The sequence below is a fragment of the Hippocampus bargibanti genome, linkage group LG20, assembly GCF_051943395.1.
Source record: "Hippocampus bargibanti isolate YZ-2025 linkage group LG20, ASM5194339v1, whole genome shotgun sequence".
NCBI classification, from domain to species: Eukaryota; Metazoa; Chordata; class Actinopteri; order Syngnathiformes; family Syngnathidae; genus Hippocampus; species Hippocampus bargibanti.
The window spans coordinates 1,122,457-1,148,595 of NC_142753.1; the positions used below are offsets into that span (position 1 = coordinate 1,122,457).

Genomic DNA, 26,139 nt, shown 5'->3' on the forward strand with positions numbered 1-26,139 from the left:
GAAAGTAGAAAAACAAAATACATGAGCTGCTGGAAAGGCAGCCACTCTCGTGGCGCCGTCTTGAAGTCAAAATAACAAAAAAAAACTAAATAACAAATATGACAGCATAGAGACAATATGACAGAACAAAGACACAGAGAGACATTCATTCTAATAATAATAATATGAATAATTAATATGAGTTGTCCCTCTAATGTACTCATTCCTGATCCTATCCAACCTTCATTCCTATCCTTTCCAGGGCACTGCTTGCATGGCTTGCACCGCTCTGACATACTTTTCTGTCACTCCAGACTCCCTCATGCAATACCACAGCTCTTCTCTGGGCAACCCTGTCATACGCTTTCTCCAGATCTACAAAGACACAATGCAATTCCTTCTGACCTTCTCTGTACTTCTCTATCAGCATTCTTAAAGCAAAGACTGCATATGTCGTACTCTTTTTTTTTTTTTTTTTGGCATGAAGCCATACTGCTGCTCACAAATGTTTACTTCTGCTCTTAGTTTAGCTTCAACTACTCTTTCCCAGAGTTTCATTGCATGGCTCATCAACTTTATTCCTCTGTAATTAGTACAACTCTGCACGTCTCCTTTGTTCTTCAAAATGGGCACGAGTACAGTTCGTCTCCATTCTTCAGGCATCTGTTCACCATCTCAGATCTTGTTGAATAACCCAGTCAGCAACACCACCACCACCTCTTCAAGACACTTCCATACCTCGATTGGTAAATCATCAGGCCCGAGTGCGATATCTCCACATCTCTAGTTTCTCTGCCACCTGTTCCCTGTTCTCGCTACAGTTCACAATGTCATCTGCAAACATCATGGTCCAAGGAGGTTGTTGTCTAACATCGTCTGTCAGCCTGTCCATCACCGGAGCAAACAAGAAGGGGCTCAGAGCTGACCCCTGGTGGAGTCCCACCTCCACCTTTAATTCCTCCGTCACACCGACAGCAGACCTCACAACTGTCTTACAGTCATGATACATGTCTTGCCATCACACTACTGGCACCTGTTAATACATTGCCATCTCTATCCTTAATCACCCGAACCTGCTGCAGGTCCTTACCATCTTTGTTTCTCTGTCTCGCCAGCCTGTAAAGATCAGTCTCACCTTCCTTGCTGTCCAGCCGAGCATACAAGTCATCATAGGCCTCTTGTTTGGCCTTTTCCACCTTTACTTTAACCGTGCGCTGCATCTCCTTGACCTGCTGTCTACTCTTGTCCGTCCTCTCCGTGTCCCACTTCTTCTTTGCTAACCTCTTTCTCTGTATACACTCCTGCACCTGTATTTTTCCGGGCATGGGACCGGCACAATAAGACACTGGCTTGTGCCCCCTTGTGGCTACATTTGTCCTGCAACGGTTGCTGTTGCAATATCGACTTCTAAAATGTGCAATCCAGAGCTCCACTTTATGCAAAAAGCTATCCATTCCATCAAGCCAGCAACGACCATCACAAAGGTAAATAAAATGACTTTATTATACAGTACAGTTTGTTTCTTTAATTACAATACCATAGCACATTTATTATACATAAAATAAGGTATATTTTGTGTCGTTTTAAGGCTTATTTAGTCTAAAATTATGTTTTATGGGGACCTGGCAATGGATTATTCTCATTTTAATGGTTTCCTATGGGAAATTAATGTTTGGAATACACACTTTTCGCCTTACACACACTTTGTGGGAACCAATTAAGTTCGCAAGCGAAGATATCACTGTATTTAATTTAATTTCTGTTATATGTAAAGAACATGCTCCATGGTTGCCCTCCCCCTACATTTTTAACACATGAAATCTGGCCCCATTTGCAAAACGTTTGGACACACCTGGCTTAATGGAAAATGGGCATTAGTGTCGTCACAGTCTGTTTAAAAATGATTGGACACCCTGTTAGAGCTTTGTCTGCTTTTGCAACCATCCAACCTTCGGCTCTGCTCAGGGGGTCTTGGAAGACGTCGCCACATTCACAACAGCGGATGAGGCCCGTTCCGTCCCTACTTTAACACATTCATACACATACCTCTACGTTTATATCTATTTCTTTCTGATTGTCATTGTCGAACGAATGTGTTTCACTATTCCAGACCCGATCATCGAAGACTCTGCGCCTGCGTCTCCGCTGAGAACAAATCAATCAAATGTCAAAGCAACTTCAGGCTCCATCACATTCTCCGAAACTCCAGTAAGGCCACGAGACAAACTAGCTATGCTTGCTGCCACAATTGGAAGTTGGGAAGATGACTTAAGCCACGTCAACATTTCAAAAGAGAAAGTCCCAACGATAAAGCCAGCTCCAGCTTTTGGTTCCAAGTCAGCTGGTGGAGATGGACATTTGTCTGCTGTTGACCGTGTGGTGACCAGTTCAATAGAGAGCAAATGTTCACCACTCTCAAATCAGGCAAGTTTGCTTTCACCGTCCATTTTGTGAACCAATTTATCCTCACGAGGGTCGCGGGCGTGCTGCGGTCAATCCCAGTGCTCCCCGTGTCTGTGTGTGTTTTCTCCGGGTACTCCGGTTTTCTCCTACATTTCAAAAAAACATTCATTGCAGGTTAATCATCTGTGCCGCATGTCATGCATATTCGCATATTTGACAATAAAGCTGACTTTGACTTGACTTTGAATACAACACTCTAATTCACAGGTGTCAAAGTCAAGGCCCGCGGGCCAAATCCGGCCCTCCACATCATTTTTTTGGTCATATTTTTTTGGCGTTATGAATTTGGCAACGCCATTATAATGTTTAATTCCCTCCACATATTACATAGAGAGAGCACAAAGAATTAATGAATAACTAGTTTTCAAATTCAAAGTCAAAAATAATAACTGGTATTGTGGTTTACATGGGCCAATTTGCCATTTTTGTTTGTATTTTAGCAAGCATCATGGAATTTCACAAGTTTGATTTGCTTTCGCGGGCCGAATAAAATTATGTGGCCGGCCAGATTTGGCCCCCGGGGCTTGGGTTTGACACCTGTGCTTTAATTTATCCCCAAAGACATGGGATAGGCTCAAGCACCCGGTCAATTAAATTAAAATCTAGTTATCAATAATGTTAACCCAGTTACTGTATTTTTCCGCACTATAAGGCGGACTTAAAGGACAACCGACCCCATTTTTTTGTTTCCTAACTGACATCAGAAAAACGTTTTATAGCATCTAAAATACCCAAAACACACACACAGGCTGATATTTTTAGTCAAAGCCTACAAGGCCGATAAATCCGATTTTTATTCTGATCAACAGGCAGCAACGAGGCCAACCCCTCAGACGAGTTGCACCCCTGCAACCAAATCAACACTAAATTCCGAAAAAAGGCTACAGACACCCCAAACACAGGCAGCAGCAACTGCCTGTGTTAAGAGTGAATACCAAAATAAAACTGAACCTCCTGGAGCCAACTCATCGCCTATTTCAGTGAGAAGACCCCAGAAACCCTCAAGACAACCAGAAGCCGAACCAAAGGAGTCCCCATCTGCACAATCAGTGCTTCGTAGCTCTCTGGCAACCGATGCTGTTTCCGGGGGTGCCAATCTGGCCTCCGGTCAACGGAAACCACAGCCCTGTGGCAAGCCTACAACGCCCGGCACTGCTGGCACTCCCACAAAGAAAACTGTTGGTGGTCCCGGTAAAGTAGAATCCTTATTTGTTCTTTGTTCTTCTACATCAGGGTTGTGTCAAAGTTTTTGCAAAGGGGGCCAGATTTGGTGCGTTCAAAATGTAGGCGAGGGCCAACTTTGGAGCACGTTCTTTACATTTCAGCGAGTGTGTCACACTTGCTTTATTATTTAAAATGTCAGCTATTTTAAGCACATGTTTTGGTTCACTTGAAACACATATCAACTTTGAATTGACATTGATACTTTGAAATTGAATATTCACTTAACTTCACTTTTATTTCACACAAACGTTTTTTGTAAGAGTTCAACAGAAGTAATTGTACTCTTCGGTGCAACTTACATTTGAAACATAAAACAATATATCCCCATGGCAGTTAAATATTTACCGAATTTTGAAGCACAATAACAAAGAAACGAAAGCGTAATGGTCATATCGACAAGTGCAGGGCTCATTTAAAATATGACATTACTAACTATAAATGTTGATTACATTAAAAAAAAAAATATTATTCCAAAGTGAAACTTAAAAAAAAAACGTCTTCATATTTATGTAACTGAAAAATAACTTGGAGGGGGCTCATGCAGTCAATCTACTAATTTTCTGTTCCTAATTGAGCCTCTAGATGGCGGCACTTAGCATACGCAGGTAACAGCGCTATTGCCCAATGCATTCATTCTCCATGCGGGCCAAACGTTATTGATTTTATGATGGAGGCTGCAGGCCGGAGGAAAATTGACAATGGGACGCATTTGGCCCTCGGGCCGCAATTTGGACAAAGTGTGCTACTCCTTCTTTTTACTTTCCTCTTCCTTTGATAACTTTTCTGCTGTGAATTGTGAGTTTCTCCATTGGAAAACTAACAAAGGTATCTTATCTTATTGCGGCTACATCTTTTTAAAAGATTAAAAAAGCAATTTTTTGGGAGCAAAAATCACAATTTTGGTTTGATTCGCAATTAGCTTCAATTGAACCTTCAGTCTATGATTGTCACCGCAGATAACATTTAATGTGTGAGTGAAGTGAATGTCTCCACTGTGAGACTAATAAAGGTTAATCCAATCTAATCGAAGACCTACTTTGACTGCTTGCCGTAATGCACGTACAAACATGCAACTAAGCATACAGTGGCACCTCTACTTATCGGAGATGAAAGTCCGCCTGTATATATCGCCATGATTGTTTGTAAATCTACCCCATTGGTGTATGTAACTAACTGTGTATGTTCTATGGCAAAAGGTGTCCAGGTAAAGTCTTTGTTGGATCGATTTGGAGACAGATGCCAGGGGCGCATGAACGTCCCAGCAGGCCCAAGCATTCAGCAATCCACACTATATCATTTAGCGTCACCGAGCAATAGCCTTGTGCAAAACAGGGTCATGGTTGCCCAAGCAGCAAAAACAACCACAGCTGATCTCATGCAGAAACAAAAACTGGTAGGTCAACACGGTGTGTTATCGTAATTATCCTCTTTATCATCAGAGCAGATGTCAAAATCACAATTATTTCTCTTTTTCAGGAACGTGAGACCGAGCTGGCTCAGATTCGGAATCGGCCTCAGGTGAATAATATGTGGAAAATGATCGATGCAGGATCAGAAGCCAAGAAAACCGCAGATCGAAAGGTTTGAACCTCCATTTTTAATATAGTGTGCCTGTCCGTGCATGTTTGCGAGAGTACCATATTTTCTGGTCTAAATGGTGCACGGGACTATAAGGCACACCTTCAACGAATTACATATTTTTAAAACCTTTCCGTATACAGGTAACACGCAAACTTACGACCGCGTTCCGTTCGGACAAAAAGGTCGTAAGTCAAAATGGTCGTAAGTCAAAATCCATTCAAAATGTTCAATAGAGACTGGGTGCTAAATGACTTGCAAACGACCAGATTCGGACGCCATGGGGGCGGGCGTCGGTCTGGGTCGCCGGTGTTCTACCTGTTGCCCTCTCACCGGCCGTACCTCCGCGGAGTCTCGGTTGCCGTGTGTATGGGAAGGGGAGGGGCCTCTACATTAGAATCCAAGTGCTGGCACAAGCACGTCTATCATGTACTGTACCTGAGCTCCTCGCAGTGTAAAAATTAGCGTTTTGCGACATAAACATAACATGTTTGCGCAGATGACTCGATTGTACAACAGAGTTATGTTGTATAATGACACCATCGGATTAGCGGTAAATCGAGTTTCACCCTTGCCATGCTTTTCCCATCAGTTTTCATAAGCCGTAGTGTTACTCGACAGTTAGCTGGTGGTAATGGCGCGTGAGACAGAGGTAGATAGCGCTCACTCAAGCGACGTTGTGTATGATGGTATGAGTCTTAGAAAAGAAGGATGAAGATCGAGCGAGGGAAATTAACAAGAGTGCTGGGACTAAAAACTGTTTTAGATGGGTACGGTATTTTTATTGTTCTGAAACATTGTGCTTTATCTGTACAGTGAGACCTCAACTTAATTGGTTCCCAGACAGTGTGTAAGCCAAAAAGTGTGTACAGTTAAATTTTAGTGATGAAAATAATGGCTTTGTGGTTATTAAATTGCTAAAATCGCTGAGCCCCCAGACGCTTGCCTTTTTTTTTCAGACCTTTTTCTCATTTGTCATTCTCATCCCTGATTAAAACTTTTACGTTCCTGGGAGGTTTTCATGGAATATTTTGAAATACGCTTTTTTTATGGATACTTAGGCATGAATGACATACTTTGTGTTGGTCTGATAAAATTCTCTTTCTTTTTGTTTATTTAGGAAAGGCTTGACGAATCTGCGGAAAGCAACATTGCCTTGTTTGAGCCAAAAAATGAGCCAAATCCACCTTCTATTGAGGCTACAAAAACCCGGGGAAAAGACAGTCCTCCAGGTATTCACACTATTTTCAGATTTTATATATATATATATACATACATACAGTCAAGTCTCGTTATATCGATATCGGATATATCGATAGTCCCGGTTATATCGATACTATTTCTATGCACGCACGGAGAAAATTACATGCAAACAGGGTCGGATATATCGATAGTCCCGGTTATATCGATATTTTTGCGGACTCCCTTGAATATCGATATAACGAGACTTTACTGTATATATATATATATATATATATATATATATATATATATATATATATATATATATATATATATATATATATATATATATATATATATTAGATTATCAAATTACACACTGTATCAAATTACATGTTTGTTCCCCAGGCTCCGCATCAAGTCCGATGACAACTGTTGCCAACCCAGACAAAGACGAAATTGCTAATAATTCCAAACATAAAGATCACAATGAAGACAAGGAAATAGAAATGAATGTTGACCATTCCATTAACTCAACAGTTATTAATGATCTGTTTGATGGAGTTCTGGAACAGTCCGGGGACCAGGATGATGATGACGAGGAGGAAGATGCCTTAAATGTGTCTTCCATGTCCCTTCTCACACCACTGGCAGAGACTGTGTCTGCTGTGGTCAAGAGTCCAGAGCGGGTGATGGTATTCACAATACATCATTTATGATCATCAACCACAGAAATGTTGTGCATGTCTATTTATTTATATACAGTGAAACCTCGCGAATTGCGGGAGATACGTTCCAATGTAGTCAGCTTTTTTGTATTTACGATGCAAAACTGTACATACTGCAGAATGAAACAAAAAAATAAAACCTCTTTTTCAATAGTTTAAATAACGGTGTTGTAAAACAGTATTTTGCTGCTGCGCCTATTCGCTCTGACTCCGCTGCGCTGTAGCGTCTTTTTCTACTGAAGGACACTTTCTCCTGTCCAGAGCAATGGAGAGTGTGGGTAAAGAGACGATGAAGCGTGTTCAGGCAGGCTGGACAAAAATGTCAGGTGTGGTGTGATAGGAGGGTTTCAGCTAGGATGAAAGGAAAAGTGTATAAAACCGTGATGAGACCAGCCATGATGTTTGGACTGGAGACAGTGCCACTGAAGAAAAGACAGGAAGCAGAGCTGAAGATGTTGAGGTTTTCTTTGGGAGTGGCCAGGTTGGATAGGATCAGGAAGGAGTCCATTAGAGGGACAACTCAGATTAGAGGCTTTGGAGAGGAAGTCAGACTGAGATGGTTTGGACATGTCCAGAGGAGAGAGAGTGACGATATCGGGAGAAGGATGCTGAGCCTTGAACTGCCAGGCAGGAGACCGAGAGGAAGACCGAGGAGGAGGTTTATGGATGTGGTCAAAGAGGACATGATATTCGGTGTGAGAGAAGAGGATGCACAAAACCGGGATAGATGGAGGACATTGATTTGCTGTGGCGACCCCTGAAGGGAAAAGACGAAAGAAAAAGAAATAAGAAAGACGTTATGATCACATCCCCCATGAAGGCATCAAATTCAGCCATTGATCTGTGCAGAGCCTGTAATTAGTATTGAAATGATTGAATTGAAAATAGATAATGTTATGGCAAGAAAATGTACAATTTTCTGTCGTATTTCAGCTACCGTTTAAATCAAGGGTGTCAAATTTATGTTTTTCCCCGCAGGCAACATTGTACTTACGGTTTCCTGAATGACTAGTTTTGAAATCTGAAGTCAAGAATAGTGACTGTAATTGTGTTTTACATCCGACAATTTGAAATTTTGTTTTTCACTTTAGAAAGCATCATGGAATTTCACAAGTTTCATTTGCTTTCGTAGGCTGAATATAATGATGTGGCGGGCCAGAGCTGGGCCTTGACTTTGACACCTGTGGTCTAAACCTTTCTCAAATGATTCTTTTTAGAATTAATGATCCTATTGATTATTATTAGAGTACCCCCCCTCCAGTTAACTTTTTTACCTCGGCAGAATTTCAGCTGGTGATTAGCACATACCTACAGTTCGCTCTTAAAGGACAACTGACGCCTCCGGACAAGTTGTGTCCATAATTTGTAAAATCACTTCAAATGACTTCTACTGAGCGCATTTGACCGCATATAGCTCGATTTTACGTTTTAAGACTCATGCTGAATATTCAGGAAGTTCACTTTTCGAGTTGGTGACGATTCCAGACGTGACATCACGTCTGGAACGCCCCTGACCGAGAAAGCGACACACAATGCATTTTGGGTACTTTGTTTGGTCTGAAAACATCGTGTTGATCCGTGTAGATGGCGAAATTAGAAGGAAAACACAAATAATGCGATGGTGAATCGTTGTGTGTTGCACCAAGACTACTATTTGATACTAGTTGACACAAATTCCCAGCAGACAAATCAGCTCATTCCCAACGGAGCTTGTGCGCCATCTTGTGCATTTTCTGGGCGCTACATTGGAGTCCTGACGGCTCGAATTGATCCGGAAGGACTTCTTTAATCGATTGTAAACATGTATGCTTTCCTCTTCAGAACTATTTCAATCATATTCATAAGTGGATGAGTCACAAGAAAGCATCTTCTTCGAATCTGAAGCCATTGTTTAGATTCTCAAGGAAGGCAAGACGTCCTGGCGTGACGTCACGAACTGGGGGCGGGACCTTCTGAAACTGGCCATTTCCAGGTTCATTTTGAAGTAGTTTTCGGACATTTTAACTCATTTTGATTGGTGTTTTGCATTTGACTAAAAATATCAGCCTGCATGTTATGGGTATTTTAGATGCTATTCAACGGTTTTCTGATATCAGGTAGGAAACAAAAATTGTGTCAGTTGTCCTTTAAGTTAACCATAATGGATGTTTATTAACACTACGCCTGTGAATTAGTTGATCGTTCTGAATATGACCAAAAAAATCAGCACCCATTAGCAGCAGCACTGGGGTGAAGTCGCCGAGATGCGGCCAAGTATACATTTCATAAATCAATGTGATGAATTTTACGCAACATTGCAAAACAAAAAGGAAAAGCCACATGTCCATGTTGAATAATCCCCCAATCCGTGAAACCGAACAACGGCAAACTATTGATGTGCTGCTGGCGCGTGGTGTATGTAGAAGAGCTTTCAAAGATGCTTAAAATGTAATGTAATTTATTATTATTATAAAATCCCCCATATGTGAAAACTGGAGACAGTTTGGCACTCGTACTGTAATTTAGCAGTCTTAACTTTATACGTACATGTAGCATTCTGACCCTCTCTATTGTCTGAAAACCATCTTCTCTTCTATTACTGCAGACATCAACTCCAGCTAGTTCATTCATTGTGAAGAATGACACGCCAGACGAAGTTTGCCGACCCTCTTCCTTCCAGAGACCCAGCAAAAGGAGTGCCGCATCTGATGTTATTGATGAGAATCTGAAGTTGCCTTATAGGTACGTTCAGGTTGCATTAGGTGATGACCTGACATGACACCGATCTGAGCATTTTTTAGATGATCTTTTTGACCTCTCTATTTCCATACATTACACACGGTGACGCCATATTTCACAGCTGTTTTGCAAATGTTTGAGGACTCTGCCACCATTATCACTACCATCTTGAAGTTTACACCATAACTTTTCATCAGCTGCCAGTTAACCAGGCCAATCTTCCCTCCAGATTGTTGCTACGTTTCTCAATTTTCTGTTATCTCTTCTAATATCCGTCCATCCATTTTCCAGACTGCTTTATCCTCAGTCAATAGGGTCGCGGGGGGGTGCTAGAGCCTATCCCAGCCGTCCTCGGGCACTAGGCGGGGGACATCCTGAATGGGTAGCCAGCCAATCGCAGGGCACACGGACAAACAAACATCCACTTGCACATAAGGACTATTTGGCGTGTCCAATCAGCCTGCCTTCAACGTTTGCTTTATTCAATAAAGCAAACATTTGAATGAAAATTTAGAAATCAGAATAAATGATTCCGATTTTGAAATCTTCGTTGGGTTTGGAAATTTTGGGATTTCGGTTCGTTTGGCAATTTGCATACTCGGCACGGCAGCCAATCAGAAGCCTGCTTCGCGCTTCCGGATCTTCCCGAGCGTTATAAGGTCGTGCATTTGCATATCATTTTCCAAAGTAACCTCAGCCCCAGAAGAAAGAAGCGAACAAAATTTACGACGCTACAAAACGTAAACGTACATTATCTCCTGACTGTAAAGTGTTCCTGAGAGCTTTGAAAGGCGCTTACAAATTTATGTATCATTATTATTATTAAAAGCTTTGTGGAAAGAGGAGTTCACGTGGCTTGTAGCAGACGACGCGACGCAAAGTTTGCATTGTGAAACATAACGAACAGTGTATGACTTTTTGTCAGGAGTTTCAGTCTGCTTACATCATTGCAAAAAAACACCATCTTATAATCGAGCCAATACGATACTTTGCAACATCATCACATCCAGTTATCTGAGCAATTAAAGATGATACTTTTTTTTTTTTTTACCACATATTTTTCCCAAGTCAACAACTTCAACTAAAAACAGCTTTGATATTAACTCAACCCTTATTCTTTTTAACCGTTTAATGTGTACACGTCTGTTTTAGTGTTGACGCCTATAGGTCTACTCGATTTAAGGACCAGGAGAAATCCAGTGCTCAGGACGTGGTACTGAAAAATGACATTTCTGACAGAGCAGAGGAACGCAAAGGCTCCAGTTTGCTTAGCGTCAAAGAAAAGTTGAAGGTTTGAAATAAAATGTTGAATTGCCTCCAAATACTTGGTGGAAATTGCTTTGCCCCGATTTCATCTCACCCTTGGTTTGTGTCTGTAGATTCTCACAAATGAAATAAACCTACAGCAAACGGTCATCCACCAGGCCAGCCAGGCTCTTAACTGTTGCACAGATGAAGAACATGGGAAAGGTTCCCAGGTGGAGGCTGAGGCAGAGAGACTCTTGCTGGTAGCGAGTGAGTCAATTGTTTCATTTTCATGAAAGCACTTTACGTCATCCTGAATTGGACTGTCATTTATGTCTGATGAATGCAAACACATCTTTTTCCATGTGTACAACACAGTCGTCTAAGTTAAGCCCGGCAGCCAAATCATTTTATTTTGCCCCCAAAAGCAAATCAAGCATGTCAAATGTGCCATGATGCTTGCTAAAGTCGGAACCAACATTTGAAATTGTGCCATGTAAACCAGAATAACAGTCATTATTTTTTTACCTCAAATTTGAAAATTCATTATTTGTTGCTTGATTAATACGTGGAGGGGATTATACATTCCAATGGCTCTCCAAATTCATAACGTCGTCTGCAAACTTTAGGCAGGTGGGTAAAACTGATTGATATTGATAATTACAATCAAAGCTATAGCGTAATACTGACTTGCTTTTTAAATTTGGCTGATTTGTGCCGACTAACCTATGAATTACATGCACACAAACACTAATATATATATATATATATATATATATATATATATATATATATATATATATATATATATATATATATATATATATATATACACACACACACACAGTAAAGTCTCGTTATATCGATATCGGATATATCGATAGTCCCGGTTATATCGATACTATTTCTATGCACGTACGTAGAAAATTACATGCAAACAGGGTCGGATATATCGATAGTCCCGGTTATATCGATATTTTTTCGGACTCCCTTGAATATCGATATAACGAGACTTTACTGTATATATATATATATATATATATATATATATATATATATATATATATATATATATATATATATATATATATATATATATATATATATATATATATATATACACACACACACACAACAGATTCAGATACAGGTAACATCCGACTTACGATTGAGTTCCGTTCCGGCAAAACAGCCCTAAGTCAAAATGCATTCATAATGGCCGGCGCGAGGTAGCGATGCGACAGGATAGTATACGATGTCAATCTGTTGTTTTTAAAGAACGTTTTCTATTGAATACTATTATAAACCAAACTGCTTACAGTTCAATTATAAATCTTATAACTTTTAGTGTCATCTTTATCATTTTATATTTTGTATTAGCGGTTTTTATTACTGTGTCGTTCTGCTGACCCAAATGCGCACGGCTTCCCACGCATGCGTGCTGTTGAAAAATCAAAGAGGTCACCCAACACATCCACTCGGACTTAGGCGGACGGCGTAGGAAAAAAGTCTCAAAGAGGCGGCGGCGTGGGCCCCACGCGGCGTTCTCGTCGTGCCGACCCGCTTCGGCTTTTGACTTGCTCCAAACGCCGTATTTTTTTAACTTTGTCTCCATCCTTTGCGACTCTTCACTATTTCCTGACCACTCATGCTTTGCACAACGTTAACAAAAGTGCTTTTTAAATGTCACAAGCACTCTTTGCTGATTGAGTCTTCCCACTGTCGGGTTTGCGCCGCCACAGTAAATGCATTTGATGCCAGCCTCAGTCATTGATACAGCGCTGAGTCTCGATTTTACCTCCTCAGAAATATAAGAGCATTTGACTCATATTTATGTATTTGTTTCACCACCCTAGCTGAAAAGAGGGAGGCCCTCAATACCGAGCTACAGCGTCTGAAGGGTCAGGGCCCAGCAGGCCCAAAAAAAGCCCCGTTGGTTTCAAAGGCCACCGGTATCGCAGCTTCCAGGGGCTCCATCTGTCTTCAGGAGATACGATTGCCTCTTAAGGCGGACTTTGTCTGCGCTACTGCCAACAAGCCAGGTAGACTTGAAGTGGATAAACAAATGATCTGTATTTTATTTGGTTGTTTAACAGACGGTTTGTTGACATCATACCAATTATATCTCAGAATCAATGAAACATTCCTTCTTCATAATGATTCGGACTGGAGCTGAAAACATAGTGGCCACGCCCCTCTCAAGCACACACTGTGGGCTCAGTGGGGATACGCTAACCTTCCCGACAAAGTTCACCCTGTAAGACGCACAAACTCTCTACTCTAAATGTGAACATGTGACTTTTGAACCTGTGCGTGCCTGTTTGATTCTTTGAGTGTTTGTGTGTGTTTGCTCATTTGTTTGTTCGTTTGTTCGTGTGTTTTTGTTCATCCACTAGCTTCTTTTGTTTGTTTGTTCAATTATTTGTTCGCTTATTTATTTATTTATTTATTCATTCATTCATGTATTTAGTTATTTGTTTTTAATTCGCTATTTATTTTCACAAACTAAATTGAATGGTTGCGTTGGAAAATGCGACAAGCAGGGGGCTGATTGTCCCTCTTTCTCTGTCCTTTCAGATCTGATGTCTCCAGTGAGTTTGCGATTGACATTGAAGTATATTGTCTTGTGAGTATTTGGGGAAAAAGTTGAGAGAAAAATATCATTCTTTGAAGCAGAATGTCCCATTTTATTGGAAAAAAAAGTAATCGTAAGCTAAGCTATACCGTGAAATTTAAAATGTAATTATGTTTTTCTTTTCTCTATTTATTTAATCTTTTTTTTCTTCCTTTATTATTATTTTTTTGCGCACTGGCCTAAACATCATAGCCTTTCTGTCTAATTTATCCAGCCATTCAGAACCTTCTATTTCATAAAACGTTCTAAATAATCGTATTTTCTGCACTAAAAAGCGATTCGGTTTACCGTATTTTACCGTATTTATACCATATTTAAGGCGCACTGGACTATAAGGCACACGTTCAATGAATGAAAAAAGTTTTCCAACTATAATATATAATACAGACGCTTCCCGATTTAGAACATTCAAATTACATTTTTGCGGGTATGTCGAAAAATGTTAGGGCAGAAACGCTGTAAGTTAGATTTTGTATTTTGCGCCTTTTTCCTGATTCATTTCCTCGTTCATGCCCCCATCCGCCAAGCTCGCTTACGATTGGTTGCATAGAATATGTGGGCGGGGAGGAAATCCCTCTTCCCCATTGACGCTAGCTCGCTTACGATTCGCTGTGTAGAGTCTACTTCCTCGTGCAATACCACAGCTCTTCTCTGGGCACTCTGTCATAAACTTTCTCCAATACAGCTTTATATTTGTCGTTCACAACCACTGTAACAGTGAGAACTGCTCACATGAATCAGAATCAGAAAACCTTTATTCGTCCCGAATGAAACCTAAAAAAACACAAACACACAAATCCTTTTCCCCCCCAATTTCCTCCTCCCACCGTTCGCAGTCCACTTGGGACCAATCGGCTGGCTCTTGGTCGATTGCGATCAACTTAGCATTTACCACTTAGCGCCGATTTCTGCGCATGAGTGGTGATCCAGTCATCTGATTGGCTGCCCTTTATGTCAATCAAGTAGCGGGATTGATGATAGGATGATGCGGTTTGTTCTGCGTATTCAGAAATGTTTGAATGAAAGCGCCATCGGCAAGGCGTTTTGGTTGTCGTGTGAAAGCCCGGGAGCCGCATTGAAGCAGCCAAAGAGCCACACGTGGCTCACAAGCCTCGGGTTGGCCACCCCTGTTCTAATGGCTTCCCCAAATTCATAACCGAGAGGAAACCGTAACTACAATTTGGCCCTCTGCAAAAAAATGAGTTGACGCCCTTGATATAGGAAAAGCAAAATGTTTGACACTTTTGTTTTACATCCTTAGGTTCAAAAACGTGAAATTAGTGGTGACAAGAAGAAGAAAACCAGCAAGTCAAAGGTACGTTATTTTTTGAAGAGGGGAGACCAGCTCATCAGAATTGACATAATTCTTAATTGCGGATGTCATTATGAATCACTTATATATTAACCCGTACAGTTTTTGGTGTGTGATTACACTGACCTAGCAGAAAAGCATCTGTTGTTTTTGTTTGGGTTATTTTTCACAAATGGCTTCGCCTTGTCCCTTTGGAATTTTTTGGTCAAGTTGGATTTCTAGTATCTGCCTTCATTTTCAGGCCATCACCCCAAAGAGATTTCTGGCTATCACGGTAAGCTTTTTGAAAGTCTTCTTTTTCTTCTTTATATAAGGAAAAAAAATGTTGCCTCTTAGCACAAGCAAGTAACAGCTCTACAGCCCAATGTATCCATTCTACATACGGGCCAGACCTGATTGATTTTTGTTATGACGGAGTTTGCGGGCCGGATGAAAATTCACCACGGGCCACATTTGGCGCCTGAGCCAGACTTTGGTCTATGTTAACCTTCTTGGATGGCAACATAAATACAGTAAAGTCTCGTTATATCGATATCGGATATATCGATAGTCCCGGTTATATCGATACTATTTCTATGCACGCACGGAGAAAATTACATGCAAACAGGGTCGGATATATCAATAGTCCCGGTTATATCGATATTTTTCGGACTCCCTTGAATATCGATATAACGAGACTTTACTGTAATAGTAACATGTTTAATTGTTTGTGACATCACACAATCGTGTTCAGATGCAGTATTAAATGGAGTATTGAAAAAAAGAACATTTACTCACGATGCATGACGTGACTTTGGGAAAGTCGAAAATTGTCTGTACTTGTGTATTTTTTTATTTTTTTTTGTGTGAAGGTATTATTATTATTATTATTATTATTATTTTATAATAATGTTTTGGGGTGATTTGTTTTCCATGCTTTGCTCAGGGCCACATGACTAACTGCAGAACAAACACACACAAACCTGTTTTTTTATGTATTATTTGTGGGGTGGTAATTATCTTTGTCCTTAACTTGTGCATGCACATTTTCTATTTTCATCAACCAACGCATGCATGTCTTTGTTTTTCAGAAAAGTGGTCAGACGCCAGGTATGGACACATTTATTCTCATAAAAATACAAATAACACTAGTGGTTAAAATGTGATGACAGTTGTTAATCTGATAATGTAGTTTTTTAAGTAGTGACATGACATCAGTCTCATACTTTCCGCACAATAAGGCACTTTGGATTAAAAGGCACACCTTCGATTGAATGGACCATTTGAAAACAGTTTTCATATATAGGGCACATCGGATTTTCAGGTACTTAGAATAGAAGTGACAATAATGGTTGCAGTTGCATTATGCATCCACTAGACAGAGCTACACTGAAGGGGATACAAAACAATACTGCTTTATTGATATAGAGCAGGGGTGGCTCTAACCAACCAGTCAGACTAAGAGCCACATTTTTTACTATGTTACTGCAAAGTGCCACATCATAAACATGGGCACACATAAACATCCCGTCCCTCAGACACACAGACCTCTGCTCAGCCGGATTTATGATAAATATCACATTTTAAATAAAAAATCAACAAATATATCGGAAATTGACTCCTAGAGTACTAAAACTACAGGCAACAAAGAACACTGTCTTTACACACACACAAACTCAGTTCAACAAAGTTCACACACAAAACTATAATACCCTTAATACAATAGCGTGCATGTTGCTAAATGGGATTTCCGGCATTCCTTGTCTTGAACAATCCTCATTAAATCTGGCTTGCATTCTGTTGTTGCCACTCAAAGCAATTCTTTGACATGAGTGTCAGTCATAACTGATCGATGCTTTGATTTCACATGTTTCAGGGTAGAAAACACAGACTCGCAGACATATGTTCACCCAAACATTGACAGTATTTTAAGCGCAGCTGATTTGACATTGGGGCATTTTTCAATTGGCCCACGTTTCCAGAAGTCAACGGTCCCTTTCCTTAAAGCAGGTTTCAATTGTTCTTCCTCCAAAAGATCGATCATCTCGAACTCAGCCGCAGCTTCATCTGCGACTAGCGGGGCTTTCAAACAGTCCATCCCCGCATTAAACGGGTCGATAAGGAACGTAATCTGTGGCCTTTTCAGTTGTAGATCACGGAATAGGGTCACAACGTGTTCGTACAGGTTTTCAACCAGTGTTGCATATCTGGCTCTTTTCTTATTCAAGGCGGTGCTGGTGACTTGCCCGCTGGCTTTTAGCAGAGTGTAAAAATGTGTTAAATCTTCCTTTTGAATATGCGCCCTGAATAGCTTCAGTTTGTTGACAAATGCAAACACAATTCACCAAGTCAGGCAGAATTTTTGACTTACCCTTCCGGGTCAGGGTCAGTTTGTCCAAGTGACACAGCATGTCGACCAAAATATCCAGATCCATAATCCACTCGTGGTCCGAGAGTATGGGATAGTACTTTTCTTTCTCTTCCATGAACGGCATCCATCATGGCATCCTACAGCTCAAAAAAAGCAAGAGAGTACTTTGCCTTTTGACAGCCACCTCACAGTGCAGCGCAGCGGCAGGTCACCTGGAAGCTCTTGGTCCAGCTCAGCGATGAGATTCTTGAATTGTCTGCGGTGAAGTGCATGAGTGCGGATGTAGTTGACGATTTCCGTCACAGGCTTCATGACCTTCTCTAAATTCAATGATTAAGACACGAGTCGCTCCCTGTGGATGATGGAGTGGAAATTGCAAAACTCAGGAAATGTTTGCACAGCCCCACAAGCCCGTTCACAGATCCGATCGTGGCAGGTGCTCCATCCGTGGCTATTGCAGTCAGTTTCGGTATGGGCAGATTTGCTTTCGCAAATGCAGCCACCATTGTTTCTTTCCCATCTATGCCACGGGTTCTGTCTTTTAATGGCACAATATCAAGGAGTTCTTCTTTGAGCACACAATCTTTTGTCACAGACCGTGCAAATATTGCCAACCGAGGCTTGTCTTGTATGTCACAACTTTCATCCAATGCGACACTAAAATAGTCACATGCTTGAAGGTCAGAGTGCAGCTGTGATTCAATAGCGGTGCTCATGTCTGATATTCTGCGTTCAACAGCGTGGCGGGACAGTTAGACATCTGCTACCATTTGTTTTAGTTTGTCGTTTTCAGGAGACAAGATTTCAACAGCGTCACTGAGGCATTTCTTAATAAACTCCCCTTCATTGTATGGCTTTTTAGCCTGTGCAATGTTCCAAGCCAGTTGATATGATGCAAGCGTTATGGTCTCTGGATGCTTTGTAAATTTTCGGAAAAAAAGCTTTTCTGTCTGAGTTTTCAAAGGGACCAACTTGTGCTTGCGAAGTTCAGTCCCTTTGGGGAATTCTTGGTCCATGTTTGCGTGGAGTGAGCTGAAGATTTGACGCTTTGAAATGCACCAATGACGACTGGCATATAAGGCAGAATGGCTTGCCTTTACGCTATGTAAAAAAAAATAGAACTCTACCACTCTGTTAAAAACATCCTGTGTTCGCCTTCATATTTTTGTTTTGCTGTGCATTATTTCCCTGCCATTTTGAGAGCGAACTTGACAAACGTGAACAATTTGTGTCGAGTCTATAAGGACCACTGTTGGCTTTTCAGGACATCGCATTTTTTAGGTGCCCCCTATATTATGAAAAATGCCGTACTTTGAATCAATATGAAGTGATTCGGATTTTTAACAAATGTCTAAATACTTTACTTCTGTTATTTTAATGATTGTTGTACTTGCTCCTAGAATAAAGTGCATTGTGATTAAAATTGTACATCTTTCTTCAAAGTTCTTGCAAGTCCAGGCGGCCCACATGCTGTTCGTACCAGTAATTTTGTCCTGGTTGGATACCACAATCTGACTCTTTCTTCGATTGGGGAGAACAAGTTTCCTTTGGAGAAGGTAAAATGTTTTACCGAACATCTATTTATAATTCAGATGTGCTTTTTTTCTTGATTTTAATTAACTATGTTTGCTACTTGCAATTATTATTAGTTAGGGAAGTTTAATTCTACATTCTCCCTCCCCCCCTCCAAATGGAAAGTCCTGAACTCTTCAGCAGTCACAAATGTTAAACCCCAATACAACTAGTAGGTTTGAAAACTCTTCATACAAAAGAAACATCCATCCACCCATTTTCTGTACCTCTTATTCCTCATTGGGGTCGCGGTGGGTGCTGGAGCCTATCCCAGCTGTCTTCGGGCACTAGGTGGGTGATACCCTGAATTGGTTGCCAGCCAATCGCAGGGCACACAGAAACAAACAACCAATCACTTTCACACTCACCTAGGGACAATTTGGAGTGTTGTATCAGCCTACCATGCATGTGGCAACCCCTCCTTCTCAGTTTTTCACTTAACCGCCATAAGTTGGTTGATCACTGTATTTCACTTAACGTTATCCAAATCAGGATGACAAATTGTCCATGGTGTAGGCATTCTTTAGTTTGTGGTTAGGAGGTTTTAATGCTTTTTGGAACCGCTTGGTTCAGTTTTTAAGTGAGTATATTGCTACACTTTTCATCATTTTTCACCCTGTTCGTTTGCTTTTGGGCAAAAGGTCCCGTTCATGTCTGCTCTGGAAGGTCACATCTACCTCAGGATGCAGTGCCAAGTTGGTTCGCAGGTGGAAGAGCGAGGTTTTCTGGTAAGTCAAATCGCCCTGTGATGTACCAGAATTGTATGGGATAGTCCAGTTTACTCGCTATGGTGTATCAAGAAATGTAGCTCATATATCTTTGGCAAATTATATTACTGTGACTTCTTCCTCTAGACCATGTTTGAAGACGTTAGTGGCTTTGGAGCCTGGCACCGAAGATGGTGTGTCTTATCGGGATATTGTATTGCCTACTGGACTTACCCAGATGATGAAAAGAGAAAGGTAAAGCTCCATTCACCAAAAAGCATACGCCTTCTCTGCAGATTTTTAGTCACTCTTAGGGCCCAAGCAGCAACCGCTTCAAGGTCACTATTATATTTTTAATATATAGATTTTTTTCATTTCATTTTATATACATCCGACCTACGACCTATGACCAAGTTCCGTTCCGACCAAACCGTTGTAAGTCAAAATGGTCGTAAGTCGAAATACATTCAAAATGTTGAACAGAGACTCGGTGCTAAATGACTTGCAAACGATCTGATTCGGATGCCACGGAGTCAGGCGGGGGACTGGATCGCCGGTGTTCTACTGGTTGCCCTCTCCCCGTCCTTACCCTCGCTCTCCGCACCGATGCGCGGCCCGACCCCACGGCCGTCTGTGGCGCCGATGCACTCAACCCGCCACCTCACCCCGAAGCAGAACGAACTATCTCAAGGAGGCTGTGGCGCCGGCCGTGGCGTGACCCGACACGGCGTTTTTGTTGCGGTGATCCCGAGCGCAGACGCCTACCGCTTCCTTTCGGCTTTTCCCTTCATGTCCTCTGACAACTTCCATAAACCTCCTCTGTGGTCTTCCACTCGGTCTCCTACCTGGCAGTTCAAGGCTCAGCATCCTTCTCCCGATGTAGTCACTCTCTCTCCTCTGGACATGTCCAAACCATCTCAGTCTGACTTTCTCTCCAAAGCCTCTAATATGAGTTGTCCCTCTAATGTACTCATTCCTGATCCTATCCAACCTGGTCACTCCCAAAGAAAACCTCAACATCTTCAGCTCTGCTACCTCCAGCACTGCTTCCTGTCTTTTCTTCAGTGGCACTGTCTCCAGTCCAAACACCATGTCTGGTCTCACCACTGTCTTATACACCTTTCTTTTCATCCTCGCTGAAACCCTTCTATCACTATTGCACCTGACATTTTTCTCCAGCCATTCCAACCTGCCTGGACACTTCTCTTCACCTCTTTTCCATACTCTCCATTGCTCTGGACAGTTGACCCCAAGTACTTAAAATCCTCCACCTTCTTTATCTCTTCTCCCTGTAGCATCACTCTTGCACTTGGATCCCTCTCATTCACACACATATATTGTGTCTTGTCCCATGTAAACCACAATAAGTCATTATTTTTTTACTTCAAAATGTGAAACTAGTTATTTATCACTTGGATGGACGCTCTATATGTAATATCTGGAGGGGATTAAACATTCCAATGGCTTCCCGAAATTCCTAATGTCCCCAAGAGGAAACCATGACTACAATGTGGCCCAAGGCAAAAAAATGAGTTGACACTGCTGTGAAATGTAAATTATTCCACTGCGAGACTAATAAAGGCAAATCCAATCCAAAGGACAACCGACATCGCCGGACAAGTTGTGTCCATAATTTGTAAAATGGCTTCAAATGACTTTTTTAAAAAGATTCCACCGCATATAGCTAGCTATATTTTACGTTTTAAAATTTGCGCTGAATGCAGTGGGGCCTCGGTTTACGAACGCCTTGCCTTACGAACTTTTCGGTTTCCGAACGTTAAATTTCTGAAAATTAATCTTTGGATTACGCACTACTTTTTGCGATACACAATCCCCACCTTGGCTGGTGGAGTAATCTTCCGCCGAAGAACACCAAAGCACAGAGCGAAAAGCGCCCCTGCCGGCCTGCCTTTCCACACCCCCTTTCTCTGAATGCACACGTCGATCCAGAGAGAGAGAGAGAGAGAGAGAGAGAGAGAGAGAGAGAGAGAGAGAGAGAGAGAGAGAGAGAGAGAGAGAGAGAGAGAGAGAGAGAGAGAGAGAGAGAGAGAGAGAGAGAGAGAGAGAGAGAGAGAGAGAGAGAGAGAGAGAGAGAGAGAGAGAGAGAGAGAGAGAGAGAGAGAGAGAGAGAGAGAGAGACGTCGATCGCCTCCAAGGAGTTTTTTTTTTTACAGATACTTTTGCTTTTTTGAGAAAGAAAGACACCACAGGCTCGTGTTCAGCCTAAGAAGACACAAAAGAAAATTACAGTCGAGGAGAAGATCATTGAGAAACACGAACGAGGTGTGCGTTTGTCTGATTTAGCCGCTTCATGGATATGCCAAGTCCATTTCAATGTGTATCATTGTGTCCAGCTGATAGAAAAGGCTTGGCATGATGTTTGCTTTCGAGGCTTGAAAGCAGCATGTGGCCCGCATGCATCCTTGAGAGGGACTTTGAAGGATTTGATCGTCATGACTCTGTTGTTTTGGACGACATTGTTTCCATTGTTTCCAGAACATGGGACGCGAAGTGGATGCAGATGACTTTGAGGAGCTTGTTGCTGACCATAATGAGGTCCTCAACACACAGGATTTGATTTGCTAAGTGGAATGATGTGCAGGGTTTTATTAAACAGTTCCATCCAGAAAAGGCTATGAGAATCATCAACATAATGAATGATAATGTGATTCCACAGTTTCGTAAGATCTTACAAGTCAGAAAGCAACAGGTGTCAATTAAAAGCCATCAACGACCATCACAAATGTAAATAAAGTGACTCTATTATAGAGTGCAGTGTATTATCCTTCATTGCAATACAATAGCACATTTATTATACATAGAATAAGGTATGTTGTGTAGTTTTAAGGCTAATTTAGTTGAAAATTATATTTTATGGAGACCTGGGAACGGATTATTCTCATTTTAATGGTTTCCTACGGGAAACTTTTTGGGGATACACGCTTTTCGCCTTACACACTCTGTCTGGGAACCAATTAAGTTCGTAAGCCAAGGTCTCCAGAAGTCTTGTTTTTGAGTTGGTGACGAGTCCGTACGTGATGTCACAGAAGGAACGCCCCTGACCGAAAAAAGGACACATCAAGCAGTGCTTCCATTACGTCAATGCATTTTTCTGTGCTTGTTTGGTCTGAAAACATCATGTTGGACCAAAAAGAGCCAGAAGAGGGCGGCCAAGCTCCATAGGAATTTGTCTGCCTGTGGAAACGGGCTGATTAATTCCTTACAGGGAGCTTGGTCACCATTTTCTGCCTCTTTTCTGGGACGCTACATTGCAGTCCAGACGTCTCAAAATGACACGGAAGGACTTCTTTAATTGGATTGGATATGCCTTTATTAGTCTCACAGTGGAGAAATTTACATTTCACAGCAGCAAAGTGATGAAAGGAATGAAAGTAGAAAAACGAAATACATGAGCTGCTGGAAAGGCAGCCACTCTCGCGGTGCCGTCTTGAAGTCAAAAGAACAAAAAAAAACTAAATACCAAATAATATGACAGCATAGAGACAATATGACAAAACAAAGACACAGATCAATCAATCAATCAATTGCAAACATGTATGCTTTCCTCTTCAGAACTATTTGAATCATATTCATAACTGGATGTGTAACAAGAAAGCATATTCTCCAAATCTGAAGCCATTGTTTTGATTCTCCAGCAATGCAAGACGTCTTGGCGTGACGTCACGAATTGGGGGCGGGACTTTCTGAAAATGCCCAATTCGCAGCTCAATTTTTTTGCAGATTTTGGACACTTGAAATCATTTTGATTGGTGTTTTGCATTTGAATAAAAATATCAGACTGCGTGTTTTGGGTATTTTAGATGCTATGAAACGTTTTTCTGATGTCAGTTAGGAAACAAAAAAGTGACGTCGGTTGTCCTTTAAAACTCTGTACCTTTGATTTTCTCAAGTGCAAGTTTTACAACACTTTCAAAATCTTGTCAAAGCAGGAAGACTTATTGATCAGATATTTCCCAAATACAAAAAGCAAACTACATCCTCAAAGTTCTGCCTGAGGCGGTCACACTTTGAGAAAAGTGCAATACACCAAAATCAGTTGATCTGAATTACTGTCTTTGTTTGTCTTTACTCGTGCTTGTTCACAGAATCCCATCGGCCGTATCAATCTTGCCAACTGCATCAGTAAGAGGGTGGACCCAGTCAAACGAGAGTTTTGTGCCAGACCAAACACATTTGAACTTGTCACAGTCAGACCACAGAAACAAGATGACAAAGAGACGCTTGTCAGTCAATGCCAAAATTCCATGTGTGTTACAAAGTAAGTACTGTTTCTCAATCATGAATAGCTATTAAGTTACATTGTTTAGGATTGATGAAAAGGTTTCTTCAGCCGTCATCTGTGCTTCTTTGAAGCGGACGTTTCGCTCAGAAAACTAAAGTCTTACTGGTAGTTTAGGCCCTATATATATATATATCCCTACTGTCCAGATATGGCGGTGCCGGACTCTGCTATGATAGGTCCCTGCTCTCAGGTTGGGGGGAGCAGAGGACTATACCCTGGGACTACACTGATTACTTCTATTGTCCTGCCTGATTATGGGGTCTACGACTGACCTGATTGCCCCCATTTGCTCTGGTATCACCTCATCAGGCTAAGAAGCCTGTTGTAAGAACGATCCAAACCCCACCACCATGGCGATTTAGTGAAGGGTTTTGCTGTGTTATGAATATAGCTTCTTTTACTCCCCTTTCAAGCCATCTATTTTCTTTCGCTAAGATATATTGTTGACATATGTAGCTGTACTGCATCAACATAAGGTGGCTGTGCTATTTACAGTACAAGATTTCAGTTTTTTTCATTCGCATGTGACATGAGCTTAATATGATTTTACCCAAAAATGTTTCCTTTCACAAACTGACAGACACTTTTGTTTTTTGTTGTTTGCAGAAATTGGCTGAGCGCAGACACAAAGGACGAACGCAATTTGTGGCTGTCGAAGCTTAACCAGATTTTGGTGGATTTGCGCATGTGGCAACCAGGAGCCTGTTCCAAACCTCTGTAAAGAAAAACATCATGTTAAACATGTTTTATCTTATTACATCATATTATATTATATTATATTATATGCAATAATAGTCTCGCTGTAATGTTCTTGACAAAATGTCCTACGCAAAAATAGAAATTCCGAAAAATTGTGGGAATTTCTGTAGTTTGACAGCTCTTGTCCATTGCATCCATTTTGTCAAGTTTTACATTAACAGATTTAAATTCTTCCTGCATGTTTTTGATGTGTACTTCAGTTCTATGCACGGATTTCAAACATGTTCTTGTTTGCGCTGTTTGGGGGTTCTGCTACACGCGACCGACCGACCGGTTTTGGCATCAAATCAGACGAGCCTTTGTTTCATCAGGTTATAAAGTGGCCGTTGTTACGATTTGAGAAAATTTGATTCCTGAAAAAAGCTATTTTTTTTATGTTAAATATTAATATTGTACAGCAGATATGGATTTTTAGCAGGTTTGAAAAGAATACAAGGCCGTCCGTCCTTGCAAGAGTTTATAGTAAGAAACAATTAAAATTTGCTTCTTTATTCTATTCGAATTTTCTATTGCAACAATGTTTTTTTAGATTAATGCAGCAACTTTTATTATTTCTAAAACTAAATTTCCGGTTCGAATTACAGTAACCATGCACCACCTGCGTGGGGGGATAAAATACATCAATGCATGCTTGACTGCATTGATGCCACTTTGTACTTTTTTAAATGTTTTACATATACTTTAAAATGCAACACATACACAGTCCGGGGCAAAAATTGGCAGACCGTTAGAAAAACAATAATAGAGGATTTAAAAAAAAAAATGAAATAAATTCACCAGTGTACTTCGTATACAGCAATCAATAGAAAACATTTTTTTTTTTATTAGTTTTGATACCTGATTAATCGTTTGGATACTTTTCTTCCTTGGAAATTGACCACATTCCGTGAATTTCATCTTACCACCAATAGTCACATATTTTATAATAATATAATACACATCATTTTTGGTCTCTTCCCTGAAAGCACACAGCTATATTGTATTATTGTTGCAGTTTAGCAGTTACTGAAGCTTGATTCATTTGTTCAATTTCAAATCATGTCTTGTGTGTTTGAATACAGTGATTAAAACATGTTTTAATCACTGTATTGTTTAAGTGATTAAAAGTGATTTAAGTGATTAAAACATGTTTTTTTTTCACTGATTCTGGAGGAAATATAATCTTGGATGACATAATTTTCTTGAATTTCAATAAAAGATCAGAAAGTCAACACAAAGTTTTCAGACCAAACAAAGTACCCAAAATGCATTGTGTGTCGCTTTCTCGGTCAGGGGCGTTCCCTCCGTGACCTCACTTTGGGCTTCGTCATCAACTCGAAAACAAGACTCCGTGAATATTCAGCGCTGAATATTATAATAGTATTATTAATATTTGCTGTCTATT

At 40.8% G+C, this 26,139-nt stretch overlaps 1 protein-coding gene across 2 annotated transcripts in view; it reads left to right on the top strand.

Moving 5' to 3' along the window:
* asns (asparagine synthetase) overlaps positions 1 to 26,139 on the top strand; it is a 50,950-nt gene that overhangs the window by 2,794 nt on the left and 22,017 nt on the right. Inside the window, exons 4-23 of one of the 2 annotated variants that reach the window (XM_089022812.1) lie at positions 2,090 to 2,407; positions 3,256 to 3,633; positions 4,863 to 5,059; positions 5,143 to 5,247; positions 6,365 to 6,476; positions 6,835 to 7,121; positions 9,739 to 9,875; positions 11,025 to 11,163; positions 11,252 to 11,387; positions 12,974 to 13,159; positions 13,248 to 13,374; positions 13,695 to 13,743; positions 15,014 to 15,067; positions 15,306 to 15,338; positions 16,135 to 16,153; positions 18,858 to 18,970; positions 19,628 to 19,714; positions 19,841 to 19,948; positions 23,800 to 23,972; positions 24,603 to 24,821. In XM_089022812.1, coding sequence (XP_088878938.1) covers positions 2,090 to 2,407; positions 3,256 to 3,633; positions 4,863 to 5,059; positions 5,143 to 5,247; positions 6,365 to 6,476; positions 6,835 to 7,121; positions 9,739 to 9,875; positions 11,025 to 11,163; positions 11,252 to 11,387; positions 12,974 to 13,159; positions 13,248 to 13,374; positions 13,695 to 13,743; positions 15,014 to 15,067; positions 15,306 to 15,338; positions 16,135 to 16,153; positions 18,858 to 18,970; positions 19,628 to 19,714; positions 19,841 to 19,948; positions 23,800 to 23,972; positions 24,603 to 24,717 — 2,873 coding nt within the window. In that variant the 3' untranslated portion in view covers positions 24,718 to 24,821. Of the gene's footprint in view, positions 1 to 2,089; positions 2,408 to 3,255; positions 3,634 to 4,862; positions 5,060 to 5,142; positions 5,248 to 6,364; positions 6,477 to 6,834; positions 7,122 to 9,738; positions 9,876 to 11,024; positions 11,164 to 11,251; positions 11,388 to 12,973; positions 13,160 to 13,247; positions 13,375 to 13,694; positions 13,744 to 15,013; positions 15,068 to 15,305; positions 15,339 to 16,134; positions 16,154 to 18,857; positions 18,971 to 19,627; positions 19,715 to 19,840; positions 19,949 to 21,976; positions 21,979 to 23,799; positions 23,973 to 24,602; positions 24,822 to 26,139 lie in introns of those variants that run through there. The other variant, XM_089022813.1, reaches the window with a different exon arrangement.